This window comes from Botryllus schlosseri, chromosome 7 (assembly GCF_051294905.1).
Source record: "Botryllus schlosseri isolate E-star chromosome 7, Bs_hap1, whole genome shotgun sequence".
NCBI classification, from domain to species: domain Eukaryota; kingdom Metazoa; phylum Chordata; class Ascidiacea; order Stolidobranchia; family Styelidae; genus Botryllus; species Botryllus schlosseri.
In genome coordinates this window covers 29,549,937-29,564,548 of record NC_137242.1, presented here as the reverse complement: position 1 = coordinate 29,564,548, position 14,612 = coordinate 29,549,937, and the positions used below count along the sequence as shown (strand labels likewise).

Sequence of the window (14,612 nt, the reverse complement as noted above, 5' to 3'; positions counted from 1 at the left end):
GATGAAAGTCATTAGGGTCACCATCGCAAGCTTTAATCAGTGCTGCAGTTATCATGGTAGCAGCATTATCGCTGACTTTCAAGCGATCAGAAACCTGGCATATGTCTTTGTCGTTGAACAGGTTTACAGGCGCTTTTAGAGTCACAAAGTTAAAGGAATGACCCGATGTCGACTGCGTCACTTCAAAATCACTGCTGTGGGAAGTGTCAGCTACCTGCGAAGATATAAATGAGCTCTCTGTGAATTCACCTTCGCTACTTGAAGCTGGTGCACTCTCTCGCACTCATGGTCCGTCTCTTTTGTTGCATGGTTTTCACTTTCAACACTGAATCTTTGCCACCAATAGTTGCTAATCACGGACCCCTTTGATCCTAATAAAATGTTTTGTATTCATGTTTCTTATCGTCGGAGAGAAGTGTACTTGCTTCAATTGTCGTCATCGCACCAGGAGCTCCTCTATGCCCATAGCTTACTCAACTTGGCTTCAAAGTGACTTTGTTTTCTTGATACATATTGCTGGCCTGCAGTTTCCTTTAGTGACAGCCATTTGGTTTCTGTTTTCACACTTTCTCTAATCTTTCAATGGCATTGACTTGTGTGATGGTCTTTGTGGCAGCCAGGAACCAAAGACCTATTACCGTACTTCATCTCCGTCCTGGATGTGTAACTTTACTGGTTCATTTTTCGCATATGAATGCTCTCTTAGGTGTAACACATACTGCATAACTTTCCTAAGAGTAAGCAGCTTCGATCTCGTAATGTTTCCTCAGATGGCCCAGCTAGGAAATGCTGTGTCTGCGACCGTGATCTTCTAGTTTTCTTTGATACTATATCACTAGATGGCAATTTTCTTTTTTTTTAGACATTTCGCACTAGAGCTAATCCTAGAAAAATAAATATGCATCAACTCAGTCAAGCAACAAAGAATAGTTGGAAACATTTCAGTTCTCTAAGGTCAAACACATACTGCACAACTTGAGCAAGAATAGTCGGATTAGATCCAGTTATTGATTCTGGAAGATAATGATTCCTAAATTGGAAATACTCCGACCAGTATATTGCTATCTTAGGAAATAACATAAAATTCAGAGCAACCGATTGGCTGTTTTCCACGGTCACTGGAAAAGACATTTACAAGCTTTGTTTTCTATCCCAGTAGACAAGAAAGAGTATCAGGTCCATTAGATCGAATAATTCAATACTGCTACAATACTATAATCACTAATCCTGCGCTAGACTCGCTAACAGCATGAGCCAAAAAGCTACCTGGTAAGTCCTGCACCTCAATCGTAAACACACTTCTTCAACAACAAAGCAGCAAAACACCTGAGTAATCAATGATCCCCATTTCACTGCCGTGCCTAGCGCGTCATCAACGCTAGAACATCCGCTTCACGTCAATGAGAACACATGCGATTGCTCTCGAGTCACTCACAACGGGGGAATCCCCGAATTCCGAAGAATTTTTTTGGTGCATGAAAAAACGGCAAAATGCACACGGATGCAGGGGATGAATTACAAAAAAAAGTAGCCAGAATTTGTTTTTAAGGTATAAGGCATGGGAAACGGACTGAAAACCTAGACTTTTTGAAAGTCGGTCAATTCTGAACAACCCTAGGCGGCGTATATGCTGCAACACAGCAAATACAAAAATAGGCAACGGCCTATTTCTATACACTAAGTTCTATTAAATTCTCTGCTACTTGCTGAGGATTACTCCCGACGACGGTCAGCCGAAAACATTTGGGTTTATTTCAATATCAATATGCTATTCGATTGTAAATTGAAGTTCTGTACCTCCAAGATTGTATTAGAATGATTTTATGACTATGTCATGTCTGGTAATATTTCAGAGACTCCGGCGTAACAGCAGCTCCGAAAAAGCAGGCCCGAATTCATATCCAGTAGCGGTAGTGGCACCGCGAGAACTACAATCGCCGACAGTCCGCAGTGGCGAAAGTGATCTCGGGGAATGGAGTGACGATAAAGCGTCACGAAGAAGCGCGTCGTCTGGGAAACGCGTCACCATCAAAGAGGAAGCCATCGAACACAGGATTCCGTCTTTAGAAGAACAAGCTCTTCAGAAAGGTGGGGCTTGCACTTTTTCCAAATCTTTTTCCACTCACCCAGGGTTGCGATAACTCGAGTAGCGATTTTTTTGGTGACTCCTTCTTTAATGAGTTGAGCTTCGCTTTTGCAGGTTGGAATTGAGCCAAATTTGGTGTGCAGTGTTTTTTAGCCTACGTGACAATTTTATCGAATAGCCAGTAGAATTTGAGAAAGAAGTGATTCTTGAACAACTTGAATGCCTGTGCCCGCATTGAAATTCAACTCGAAATGGATGAAAAGATGATTGAATCGTAATTAAATTCTGTTCAGAGTCGAAAAAGTTTGAGCCAGACTGGCGAATGGAGTTAGCGTTACGAAACAAGGGAGGGGGAAGAAAAGCGAAGCCAAAACAAACAAAAGATGCCGTGGAGGAAGATCATATGAATGTAATCTACTTTCAAGATCTAATTGAATAGATATTATGGATTTTTTCTTCTTGACATAATCCATGCAGTACTTAGTGAACTGTCAACGAACTGGACTGCTAGTTTGTACAAGCCTAAATCCTTGACATATTTGACGTCCTATAGAAACCTTAGCCCGGATGTAATAAAAGTAGTTGGCATTGCTGCTTCAGTAGAACTAGTAGCTTTGTCGCAAATTTCTACTGAATAACGAGTACAAGTTGTACTTGTTTCATTTTTAAAATGTTAGTGGGCTGACTTGTTACATACCTTTTAGCAGTAATTCAAAGGTGAATTGATTGTGAGAAATGAAAAAAATATGACGTCACCACGTTGAGGTTTATGATCACTGCGCTATTTTTAGATCATGCACAATCTGATGTAGTACATTGATCATAAATAATTCATTTGTTCTCATCAAGTGTTAAAATTTTTAAGCCTGTGACATCATATTTTGTGATGCAGTTGTTGATATGCAAGGTGCTTTCTAATTCTCTGCTAGGGGGTGACAATTACCCCTGGCGAGTGTCAGCCTAAAATAGTCAGTACGTTTCAATAGGAGTATACTCTTCGATTTTCTTTTTCTTCAAGCCATGTTCAACCCTTTCATCTCCTATATTTTGCGACTGATAATCAAATTGTAATCTATTTTGTGTAAAGTATAATTTAATCCATAATTTTAACTGAACAGACTGCAGAGGAAGTGAACATTGAAGCAGTTCAACAGAACAGCGACCCTGCGTTACAACGCGATGAAACGGAATCCACGAAAAGCGACAACCGACTCATGTCAAGTACGAGCGATCTGGGAGATGAGACTGTGAGCGTCACGTCAGGCGTGTCGTCTCGCGCCACCACTCCCATCAAAGGAGTCTTGAAAAAGCCAAGGAAGCGTGTCACTTCTTTTGACGACTCCTGCACGGATTCTACCATCACTAACGCTCCGGATGTAAGTATGCCGTACGGAGGTCGACGTATGCTCGCTATTTTCAAAACTTCATCATGACCTGGATCCAAGCTTCAAGTCCACAATTTTCTTGTTTGTCATATCATAATCCTGAGACACACTAAATTTCGCTCCAACTTTTCCAGAGTTCACGCGTACATTTTGCAGATTTTACATTACGGTTATTGCTACCTATAAGTTTTTTTCTAGGTAAAACTATGCACTTTTTACTCTACATAATTTGTTGAAAGAATTTTTTGAGGAGAGTTTGTATCCCTATTATGAGCAAAATTGTCATACCAACTGGGTTAAACAGTCACTGTATCACAGTATCTTCATATAATATGTGGTGATCCGCAATTAGGCAATCATTACTTTCATCTGATTAGTTACGTTGTACAGTACAGTGTCGCCTTATCGTTACCGTGTCATTCTATTCTCTTCTGTTCTGCTGTCAGTTGTGTTCTATGTTGCTTAAAGCCACATTGGTTACCTTTGCTTTAATAAAGCTTCAGTTAGTTATTCAACGCAATAGTCAGTTTACGACAATTTAAGCAACATAGAATTATGGCACAGAGGATTCTGAAACCAGACAAGCTCGATATTAGTCCGGACTCCGCCTCTGCTGAAAAACAGTATAAGCATTGGAAGAAGACCTTCGATAATTTTCTTTCATCATTTGATCAAGATACACAGATCGACAAGTTGAAGATCTTAACAAATTTCGTGTCGTCGTCTGTCTATTCCTATTTTGAAGAAAGTTCGACTTACGATACCGCAATAGAACTTCTCGACAAAATTTATATCAAGCAAAAGAACGAAATCTTCGTCCGCCACATGCTAGTAACCCGTATTCAGAAGCCCGAAGAGACGATCGAGGAATTTTCCCGCGCCTTGGCAGATCTAGCGAAAGATTGCACATTCAAGACTCTCTCGGCGGAAGATCATCGCAAGGAGTCCATCCGCGACGCTTTCGTTACTGGTCTCCGATCAAACGTTATCAGAAAGAGATTATTAGAAAGTGACGGGGCTGTAACACTCGAAATGGCGATCTCAAAAGCCCGCTCATTAGAATTCGCCCAGCGAAGCTCTAGTATCTATTGCAGCACTCCATGTTCATCTGTCGGCGTCGAACCGCTGGAAAAATCTTTGAATCCCGAAGTCGAACTATCATCCACAGAAACTCACAGTCGACTCAACGCAATGAGCAAAACAATCAAACCTGATCGGAAGTGCTTTTTTTGCGGTCAGTCATTCCACTCCCGATATAAATGTCCAGCGAAACGGAGCGAGTGTGGCTATTGTGGAGTCCTAGGTCATTATGAAGTGGTTTGCATGAGAAAGGCCACCGACAACAGGAAAACAGTAACTGCAATGATCTCATACTTCAGCGCCATCGGAGTACCCAAATGTCTCATAAAAGCAAGAATCGTGGTTAAGATCGGCTGCCACATAACTTTTGCTTTAATCGACTCCGGTTCCGCGGAAAGCTTCATAAGCACTGGATACGCAAACGAAATTGACCTGAAATCCACTCCGTACTCCTCTACGGTTACATTTGCTTCTAAATCCCATTCCCGCAAGATTGAAGAACTCTACAGACCGGACATTCTTGTAAACGAAACGAAATATACGGAATTCCCTCTTAAAGGGATGAAAGATTTATGCGCTGATGTGGTGCTTGGTCTCGATTTCATGAACTTGCATTAACGGGTCATTTTCAATATGGACGGAGATAAAGATACCTTGGAACTCCCTCGAGATCAGAAGTACAGTGTATGCGGAGTTGCTCAAGCGTGTGTCGAAGTACCGCAAATTTTTAAGTTTATGACACCGAATTGTAAACCGATTGCCACTAAATCCAGAAGATACAGCGAAGCCGATCTACATTTCATTAAAGCGGAAGTTGCGAAACTCGAGAAGGAAGGAATCATCGAGCCGTCCTCATCGCCTTGGCGAGCACAGGTTCTTGTTGTAAATGACGGTCGACACAAGAAGCGCATGGTCATCGACTTCTCTCAGACGGTCAACAGGTATACCTTACTAGACGCCTATCCTTTACCAAGGATCGATGACCAAGTCAACAACATCGCCCGTTTCAAAGTTTTCAGTACGTTAGATCTGAAGTCCGCGTATTATCAAGTGGCACTATCACCTGATGATCGTCCGTATACGGCATTCGAAGCCGCTGGAAATCTTTACCAATACCGTCGATTACCATTTGGAGTCACCAACGGAGTTTCGGCATTTCAAAGAATAATAGACAACGTCATAAAAGACGACAAGCTCACCGGCACATTCGCTTATCTCGATAATATTACTGTTTGCGGTATGGATAAGGACGACCACGATCGAAATCTCGACGCGTTTCTCAATGCCGCTCAGCGATTCAGCCTCACTTTCAATCATTCGAAGTCGATCATCCGTTCTACGGAAATAGACTTGCTCGGTTATCGCGTGTCGCATGGCGTGATGAAACCGGACCCAGAAAGACTAAAGCCGTTAATCGATTTATTGCCGCCACGCAACAACCCAGAACTAAAACGAGTGTGTGGTATGTTTGCCTACTATGCGAAATGGTTGCCCAACTTTTCCGACAAAATCCGTCCTTTGTATTCAGTCGAAAAATTTCCGCTTTCCGAAAATGCATCTATCGCATTTAACGATTTAAAACGCGAGTTAGTTGACGCGTCTCTTGGTAGGATTGACGAGACAAGTCCGTTCACAATAGAGTGTGATGCTTCCAATGCAGCCATTGCAGCTATCCTCAGTCAAAACGGTCGACCGGTCGCGTTCATGTCAAAAGCACTATCGCCAAGTGAAATACGCTACTCCTCTGTTGAGAAAGAAGCGTCCTCAATTATCGCGGCAGTTCGTAAATGGGCTCATTTTTTACATGGTAGACATTTCACTCTTGTTACTGACCAAAGATCTGTCGCGTTCATGTTTGACGGCAAATCTAAAGGTAAAATCAAAAATACCAAAATCCAGCTGTGGCGTGTCGAACTTGGTCAATTTTCGTATGATATCGTACACAAACCGGGGGCACTGAATGTTGCGGCTGATATGTTTTCGCGGACCACATCTTCGTATTGCGCATCGATTTCACCCTGTGAGTTGGGTTCTAATCTAAATCGCATACACGACACTCTGGGTCATCCAGGAGTCACAAGGCTGCATCATTTCGTTCGTTCGAAAAATCTCTCGTTCTCCCTAAATGACGTCCGTGAGACCTGCGCTCGTTGCCGCATTTGTGCTCAGATCAAACCAAATTTTTACAAATGCAATCCGCAAGTGCTTGTGAAAGCAACGAAACCTTGGGAAAGAATCAACGTAGACTTCAAAGGGCCTTTGAAATCTAACAAATCCCCTTTCATGTTCGTTGTCATAGACGAATATAGTCGTTTTCCGTTCGCCTTTCCATGTCGCAACACTTCCGCGCTAACCGTCGTTTCGTGTTTGTCGACACTATTCGCTGTTTTTGGACTTCCGGGATACGTTCACAGTGACCGAGGCACCGCTTTCGTGTCCAAGGAAGTCAAGGATTATTTACATTCTCGCGGGGTTGCAACTAGCTTCACTACGCCTTACCACCCAACAGGAAATTCGCAGTGCGAACGCCCTAATCAAACATTATGGCGAACTATCAAACTCATTTTGAAATCAACCGGAGTCTCAGAATCATGTTGGGCTGACGCCCTTCCTCATGCGCTACATTCAGTTCGATCGCTACTTTGCACGTCAACCAATTCAACACCGCATGACTGATTTTTTTCCTTTCCAAGAAAAAGTATGGTGGGGAATAGCGTGCCATCATGGCTATTGACACCGGGGCCAGTTTTCTTACGCAAATTCGTCAGAAACAAGGGCGACGAACTATGTTCTGAGGTCGAACTTCTTGAAGCCAACCCGACTTACGCACGTGTTCGTTTTCCTAACGGCCGCGAGTCAAACGTCTCACTCAACGATTTGGCCCGTTTTCCTACTGGAGAAGAAACACCATCGACTAATCCTGAAACGAAACAAGCTGAACCTTGTTCTGTTGATATCGATGGCCACGAGCCAAGTCGCGAAGTTTCTAACGTTGAGTTGAAGTCATCTAATGAAGAGCCTCAAGAATCTAACCATTCAGAGGATGCACCAGATGATTCGAGCAGAAATCTAGACGTCGAGCTTCGGCGTTCAACTAGAGTTAGGCGCCAGCCGGATCGGTATGGTAATTTTGTTAGTCATTGATGTTTTTGTGTCATTCTTCTATGTGAATTTACAAAATGAAAGGGGGGTAGAATGTGGTGATCCGCAATTAGGCAATCATTACTTTCATCTGATTAGTTACGTTGTACAGTACAGTGTCGCCTTATCGTTACCGTGTCATTCTATTCTCTTCTGTTCTGCTGTCAGTTGTGTTCTATGTTGCTTAAAGCCACATTGGTTACCTTTGCTTTAATAAAGCTTCAGTTAGTTATTCAACGCAATAGTCAGTTTACGACATAATATCAGAGATTGCCCAAAAAAACTTGCACTGCTCGACTCGTTGCGTGACAATTGATGCTTGAACCAGAGTCGCGTACTTGCACTGGTTTGTCGAGCCCAGTAGACAAGGAAATGATGTTCTGGGCATTCATTCAATGATTCGGATTGGTTTATTAGCAATTTTATCAGTTCAATGCACAACAAAAAAATTGCGATACAATGAAAAGATAGGAAGGTGTCGAAACGTCATGAAGTAGTCTCTGAGTCTTAGTAATAATGAATTCAAATCACTGTTAAAAATGGTGGACCGAGCTCAAATCTAGCTGATTCACGAGTTTATCAAATTGCGTTAACACTTGTCTTCATATCATCGGCGTCTTGTCGGTGATAAACATCTTTTTGCTACAAACATTGCCTTTCTGCGCTGTAAAATTCCCAATGGTATCGCATTCCTACATGCTAATCTCAAGGGTGTTTTGTATTCCAGCCCAGAGTCGCAGATTTCCGAGGACGGGATTCGTTTCGAAGGAACGCCAGATTTGGGAGCGGACGAAGTTCATCTTTAGACCACGGTACGGGCTTTGGAGTGTTCAGAAACACTCGATTGATGTTATTGTCATTGATCATTAAGGCTGTTCAAAAATAACTTTTTTTTCCTAATTTTATTTGCTACTTCATAAAATTGTTGGGTCACCTGAAAAAATCGCTGCAAACCAAGTTTGGATCAATTCCAACCGGTGTCTGCGAAGTTATCGATGTGCAAAATTTGAGATTGCAAATCACAGTATTCACCGCATGTTCTATTCTTTCCAAATTCAGAAGTTAGTACTCTAATATCTTCGCTTCTACTGGTCGTCATTGAGCCAATTTCATGAGGTAGCCAGTAACAATTGAAAAATTTCTGTATTTATTTTTATTAAATAAAGTATTTGTGCTGCAATGACTCCTCTTCCAGTGGTTGGAATTGAGCCAAAATTGGTGTGCCGGTTTTTTTCGGTAACTTGACAATTTTATTAAGTAGCCAGTGAAGTTTGAAAAGAGTTATTTTCGAACATCCCGATATGATCATTTATGTTGAAATGCTGATCTGTCGACGCAACATCAGGATTTTAGAAATTGTGAATGTCTGCTATCGAATCGTGACGTTAAACAGAGTCGCTGCATATAGGTAGTCAGCGAATGATGCTTATTCAACCAATCAATGAAATTGATATCGTTGTCTGATGTAAAAAATCTAGCAAGCATACGGGGTCCATCTCGATTTCTTATGCTTATTGTATCATAAAAGCCAAATCCGTGCAATTGGGGTGTTGGCTATTGCTGTACACTCTGCTCAATATCAACGCAGCAACACTCAGACGGCGAATACATTGTCCTGTCTGGCCTAAACCGTGAAGGCGTAAGCTTATATTCCGTAGCATGTCCTCGTCAAAATTGTTGGCAAAGCGAAGGAAGATATTGATTTTATGGGATTATCATATTATTTGATTGCCCCGGTTGATACATTTGGCGACGTTTAAAAAGTCACTATGTACTTCAGCATTGTGGCATTATGTGGCCTGAAATGTTGGGTAGGAATTAGCAATATATGACGTCACGATGTTCAAGTTCGCGTTCACACAGAACCTTTCAAAAAGGTTCGCGTTGACACGAACCTGAACCTTTCAGAGGTTCACACCATGCGTAGTAATAACTTACCGGCCCTGTCTGTGACCACAGCATCCACCGATATCCATATCTTCTTTTCAGGAGGTAAATTACCCATGGGCATGCGTCGTTCCTCCAGTTTCGACCAGGCGCCGGGGTACCAGCAAAGAAGAATGTTCGACCCGCGGATGGTCCCGGGCTCTCCCGCGTTGCAAGGTCCCGGACATCCGATCATGCCGCCCATGATGCCCGGCATGCGACAGCGTTTCATGGCAGGACCAAGAATTATGAACGCGCCGCCTCCCGGTGCTGTGATTTACCGACATCCGAACAATCCGAATATAAGAATGGCGTTTGTGTCCATGAATCAAGGTGACATTTCATATTTTCATCATGCATGTGACGACTATATACATTTTTCCGCCAGTCTTGGGTACATGGTTGTAATGACTCCAGCCATGACTCGACTTGTGTTGCAATTCTTAGTTGACTCGACTTGATTAAAGTCATTTTAAAAATATAACATTTTCATAAAAAGATTCCATATTCTTAAAAAGGAAATGATTCGACTCGAGTCGGGATTTTTTGGTGACTTGACTCTAGTCATTTTATTAAAAATGACTCGACTTGGAAATGACTCGGCCGGACCAAGTCAGGTGATTCGGGAATGGTTCTAGCAATACAGGCATTTCATTGTAATTTCGAAGAATAGTAACTATTATCACACTATTATTATTTCATGTATCACTACTGGTCTTTTAAAATACTACCAGAAACTGTTAAAAGTGAGGAAAATGAGTATATTATGAATGCGAAACACTCGATGTCACCGAACAGGGTGGTAAAAAGTGGCTTTCACATGACAATAACTCGGCACTGAACAGTCAACACAATGGCTTGGACTGAAACTCGAGTCAAAACGCTCTGACTCAGACGCGACACTAAACTCCGTGACTTGGACTCGGTGGTGAATTGAAAATGACTCGACTCGAGTCAAAATCATAAAGGTAAAATGGACTCGTGACTTGGTTTTGTCTGTAAATGTCACAGAGAACAGTATCTGGCCAAAGAGCCAAGCTTGCTGTACAGACATTTGCCACTCTTGTGTTTATAAGAACCAACACTTATTTGCTGTAAACTTGATTCTGTTGCATTTCTTCATAATGCGGAATTGAATTCAATTCCAAAGTTTTTGCGATTCATTCTAATTGTAATCTAATTTGGAAAACAGTATTCTAGCCCGCCGACTTGGTTGCATAAAATATTTGGGCAGCACAGCTCTAACTATGCTTTATTGTTAGCCCCACGAGGACGAGTCCCAGCACCACCACCGTATGGATACGATGATTATTCAGACTGGGAAAGCGGATCACAAAGTAAGTTTCCAAATCTTCACCTATTTCATTTCCATTCACCGGAACACTGCTATTGGTCTGTTCAACGTCTCTCTGCATCTTGTACAGTTTTGATTCTCACTCATCTGGTCATCGCTAATATCGAATTCATATCACGCTTTGAAAAAAAAATATTGTCAATTTTCGAGGTGTCACAGTATGGTAGGAGGCAGCCGGATATTTATAATCTGCGACCGCCAGCCTTGGAATATCCATCTATTACAGCTTTCAAGTGTCCAGATGCAGTCTTTCTAGTTTATTTCATGCCCAAGCATGGCAGTAGCTCTGACGTTTTGGGAATGCTCCTTAAACTAATTGCGTATCGACTAAATATATCGGGGTTATTTATGAAGGCGCTCGATTTCGATTATATTGTATATTAGCTCAAAAATACGAGACCCATTGGTGTCTAGTTATGACTACCGCATAGCTATTTGTACAGCTGTCTTCTCGTGGCATTATTTTTTTTTAATTTATTTGTAACATCATACTTTGCCAGATTGGTTTTCATCTGAATCTCTGTTCATATGGTTTTCATTGTGCACTAAAATCTTTCGAGTTGATAAATTATACTGCAATGAATACAGTCTTGAAAGCCATATTCAAGTTTATAGGTTGTTTGTCAAATCTTCATAACAAGCATAGTCTCAGCATGATTTTTGAGTATACATGTTTAAAAACAAGAAAATATGTTAATTCCTTTTTCTCATAAGGCGGCACGGACCTAGATCACCGACAACAGCCACGGCACAGGATGCCACCACCTGGGATGCGGCCGGGATTTCCTGCCAGATCACCCTACACCAGGTACGGCACTGTGGCACCTTATAAACCAGCGCTTCTCAACCTCTATGACCGCTGAAATGACCAAAAAGAAATTTTTAACTCCAAAATCAAAATTAACCCTGTACGTGATTGAGATAACTGAATGCATGCATCCAAGAAGCAAATACTGGAAAGTGTAATGTAATGAGAAATTGGCCGTTGTCTTTTTGATATTAGACATGTTTTACGTGGATCTATTGTAGTTTATCTGCAAGGTGAATTCCTGCTAAAAACTATGATTTTATTAGTTGACTTTCTTTTGAAAGAAATGTTTCTGTTTGCTGCATTGTAGGGGAGAGTGTGTAGGTATGGGCCACTGTTTAGGTGTGGGCCACTGGCATATCAGGAGACTGTGATATCATATATGCTCAAGCTCTGTGAATGTAAGAAAAAGGCTCCAGACTCACCCATGTTACTCACAGCCATGAGGCCAGCAGAGGTTTTCAATCAGCTAGAGATGTATAATTTTTACGGCCAATAGTAAATTTATTTGAAAAAAGGAAATTTTTGTTTGAGTCTACATATGTGCATGTTTGGAGTAGACTTATTTATGGTGTGAAAGCTATAGAAATATGCCATCTATTGAGAATAGTTTTGATGCTTTGTTAATCACTTGTATCTTGAAATTATGGTAAGAATCACCAAAATGGAGTGTTCGAGGTGTGGGCCTTTCAGCAGGTTGGGGTATGGCCCGGCCCATACCTCAATAGGCTGGGGTATGGGACAGCGTAGCATATACCTGAAATCAATATTTGATTGATCCTATTAAAGGTATTTATCACTACAATACAGAAGGCATTGGTATTATCCCTCCTACATACCATCGCTTGAAAGTAGATCATGAAACCCACGAAAAAAGCCAGTTTTCAGAATCATATCTGAGCTTGGCAATATGAAAAGTTAGAGCATGGGAGGTATTAAAAAGAGAAGCATCTCATCAGTACAAAATTGGTAGAGCTACATTGAACAGGTATCGGGAAAAAACGGGATGAATCTCGCACGAAAAAGATTTCAAAATCGTTTGCCAATACTGTCTTTAATGAAGAGGCGAAAAGTTTGTTAGCACAGAATGTCATCATATGCTCCAAGATGTGTTATGGTTTGTCACTCCCACTTCAAGAAAAGATAGAGCTGTGACATTTGGATTTGATGGGGTAGTTGAGGCGAAGGAAGCATAATTTATTTGATAGTGATTTTCATGTTACATATTTTCGGTTACCTGGTTTCGTTATGCGTTGTGACTTATGATCAATAGAGGAATTGAAATAAATGAATTGTCCACTTCCAGACCAGCTTTATATCAGTATATCCATATTATTGGTAACTGTGAAAAGAGTTGAGGTTTTTAGGATAATAAATAGCATTTATTGATTCAATACAGGTAGCGGCCCATACCTCATCACCCCCCGGCCCATACCTCACACCCTATTTTTTATTTACAAAAAATGATGTATTGTTACGAAATTTGATGTCACCTCCAAATACATGGGTATTTTAGCTCAGTTCTATCAGTAATAGTTAGCCATATAACTAATGATTCTCTGTACCGAAATTTTGGAATATTGGACCAGGTTTGGCCAAGTTATAGCTTGGCAAGATTTGGTGGCCCATACCTACCCACTCTCCCCCTACTGTCGAAATGTAACAAATTTTTGTTCGAAGAGTCTTCCTATCTTCAACATATAACTGGTCTACGTTACAGTTTGCTAGATTCTGTTGCACTGTCAAACAGCGCTAAATTGTTCGACAGAGATTTGTTAATTTTGTTCAAAATATATTCCTAGCATGTAACTGGTCCTAAATGAGGTGCAGGCTGCTTATAAACAGTTTTGTACCACACTTGCACCATTCAGTCGTATGGTAAGTCCAATGTACAGCCGTGAACTCTGTAGTACGACACATTGACACAATGTATGGAAATGTGTTCCATATTTCATTTCTATCATTTTTGAACAATGACTTCAAATTTTTGCCGGAAATTGAGATATAAAATTGCATTGGCGGTCTTGTGGTTAAGAACGGACTTGGACCACTTGATAATAATTCTAGTTGCCTAATTAGATCGCAATGCCAGTATTCTGGTTATTATCCAATCCGTCAAATGTTTCTATGTTCTGATAATGATTGTAGTCTAATCGCTGCTTTTCCTGAAAATGCTTCAGGAGAACTGTATCGTGCGAAACAAGTTATGCTCGCTGTACAGACATTGGCTATCCTCGTGCTTATCAGAATGAAGTCTGATTTGATATGAAGTGAACTTGAGCTTTGTTGTAAATCTTTACGATTCGAAATTTTGCAAATTCAGCCGTTCTGATTTTAATCTAGTTTGGTAAAATCTTTCCAGTTTGTGTTTCCAGTTTTCCAGGTTGGGAAGCAATGTTACACCATCCTAATCGACTCGATTCACTTTCAGAATGAGAATGCCAGGAGTAAGGCCGCATATGATGCCACGACCACGCTACCCACCGGGATACGGCGGCTCCATGCCAGGCAGATACCAACATAGAACTTGACCCTTGCTTGATTGCTAATCAGGCTTTCTGATTAGCAATTACAGTTTTTCACATGCAGTTTTTATCCAGATGTCGTGATATTCATGATGGACGTGTGAATGATGAAAATCTCCTTTGCAAAATTCAATAATATCGCTCAGTATTCAAACGTAGATATGTAACGGCTATTCGTCAATACCGGTGCGTGTGTGTACAAATATGCAAGAAAATGTGTGCCATCGTGCAGCCTATATCTGCTGTGTTGAGGAATAGGGTAATGTTTGAGGAGTATTTTGTAATTTGTTCAGTATCACTTTAATAT

At 41.2% G+C, this 14,612-nt stretch overlaps 1 protein-coding gene across 2 annotated transcripts in view; it reads left to right on the top strand.

Moving 5' to 3' along the window:
* LOC145443441 (uncharacterized) overlaps nucleotides 1–14,543 on the top strand; it is a 55,113-nt gene extending 40,570 nt beyond the window's left edge. For both annotated transcript variants that reach the window (XM_080321407.1, XM_080321408.1), the window contains 8 exons: nucleotides 1,854–2,088; nucleotides 2,380–2,495; nucleotides 3,205–3,462; nucleotides 8,420–8,504; nucleotides 9,682–9,951; nucleotides 10,881–10,955; nucleotides 11,687–11,780; nucleotides 14,212–14,543. In XM_080321407.1, the coding sequence (XP_080177533.1) occupies nucleotides 1,854–2,088; nucleotides 2,380–2,495; nucleotides 3,205–3,462; nucleotides 8,420–8,504; nucleotides 9,682–9,951; nucleotides 10,881–10,955; nucleotides 11,687–11,780; nucleotides 14,212–14,311 (1,233 nt within the window). In that variant the 3' untranslated portion in view covers nucleotides 14,312–14,543. The remainder of the gene's footprint in view (nucleotides 1–1,853; nucleotides 2,089–2,379; nucleotides 2,496–3,204; nucleotides 3,463–8,419; nucleotides 8,505–9,681; nucleotides 9,952–10,880; nucleotides 10,956–11,686; nucleotides 11,781–14,211) is intronic.
* Nucleotides 14,544–14,612: the final 69 nt, after the last annotated feature.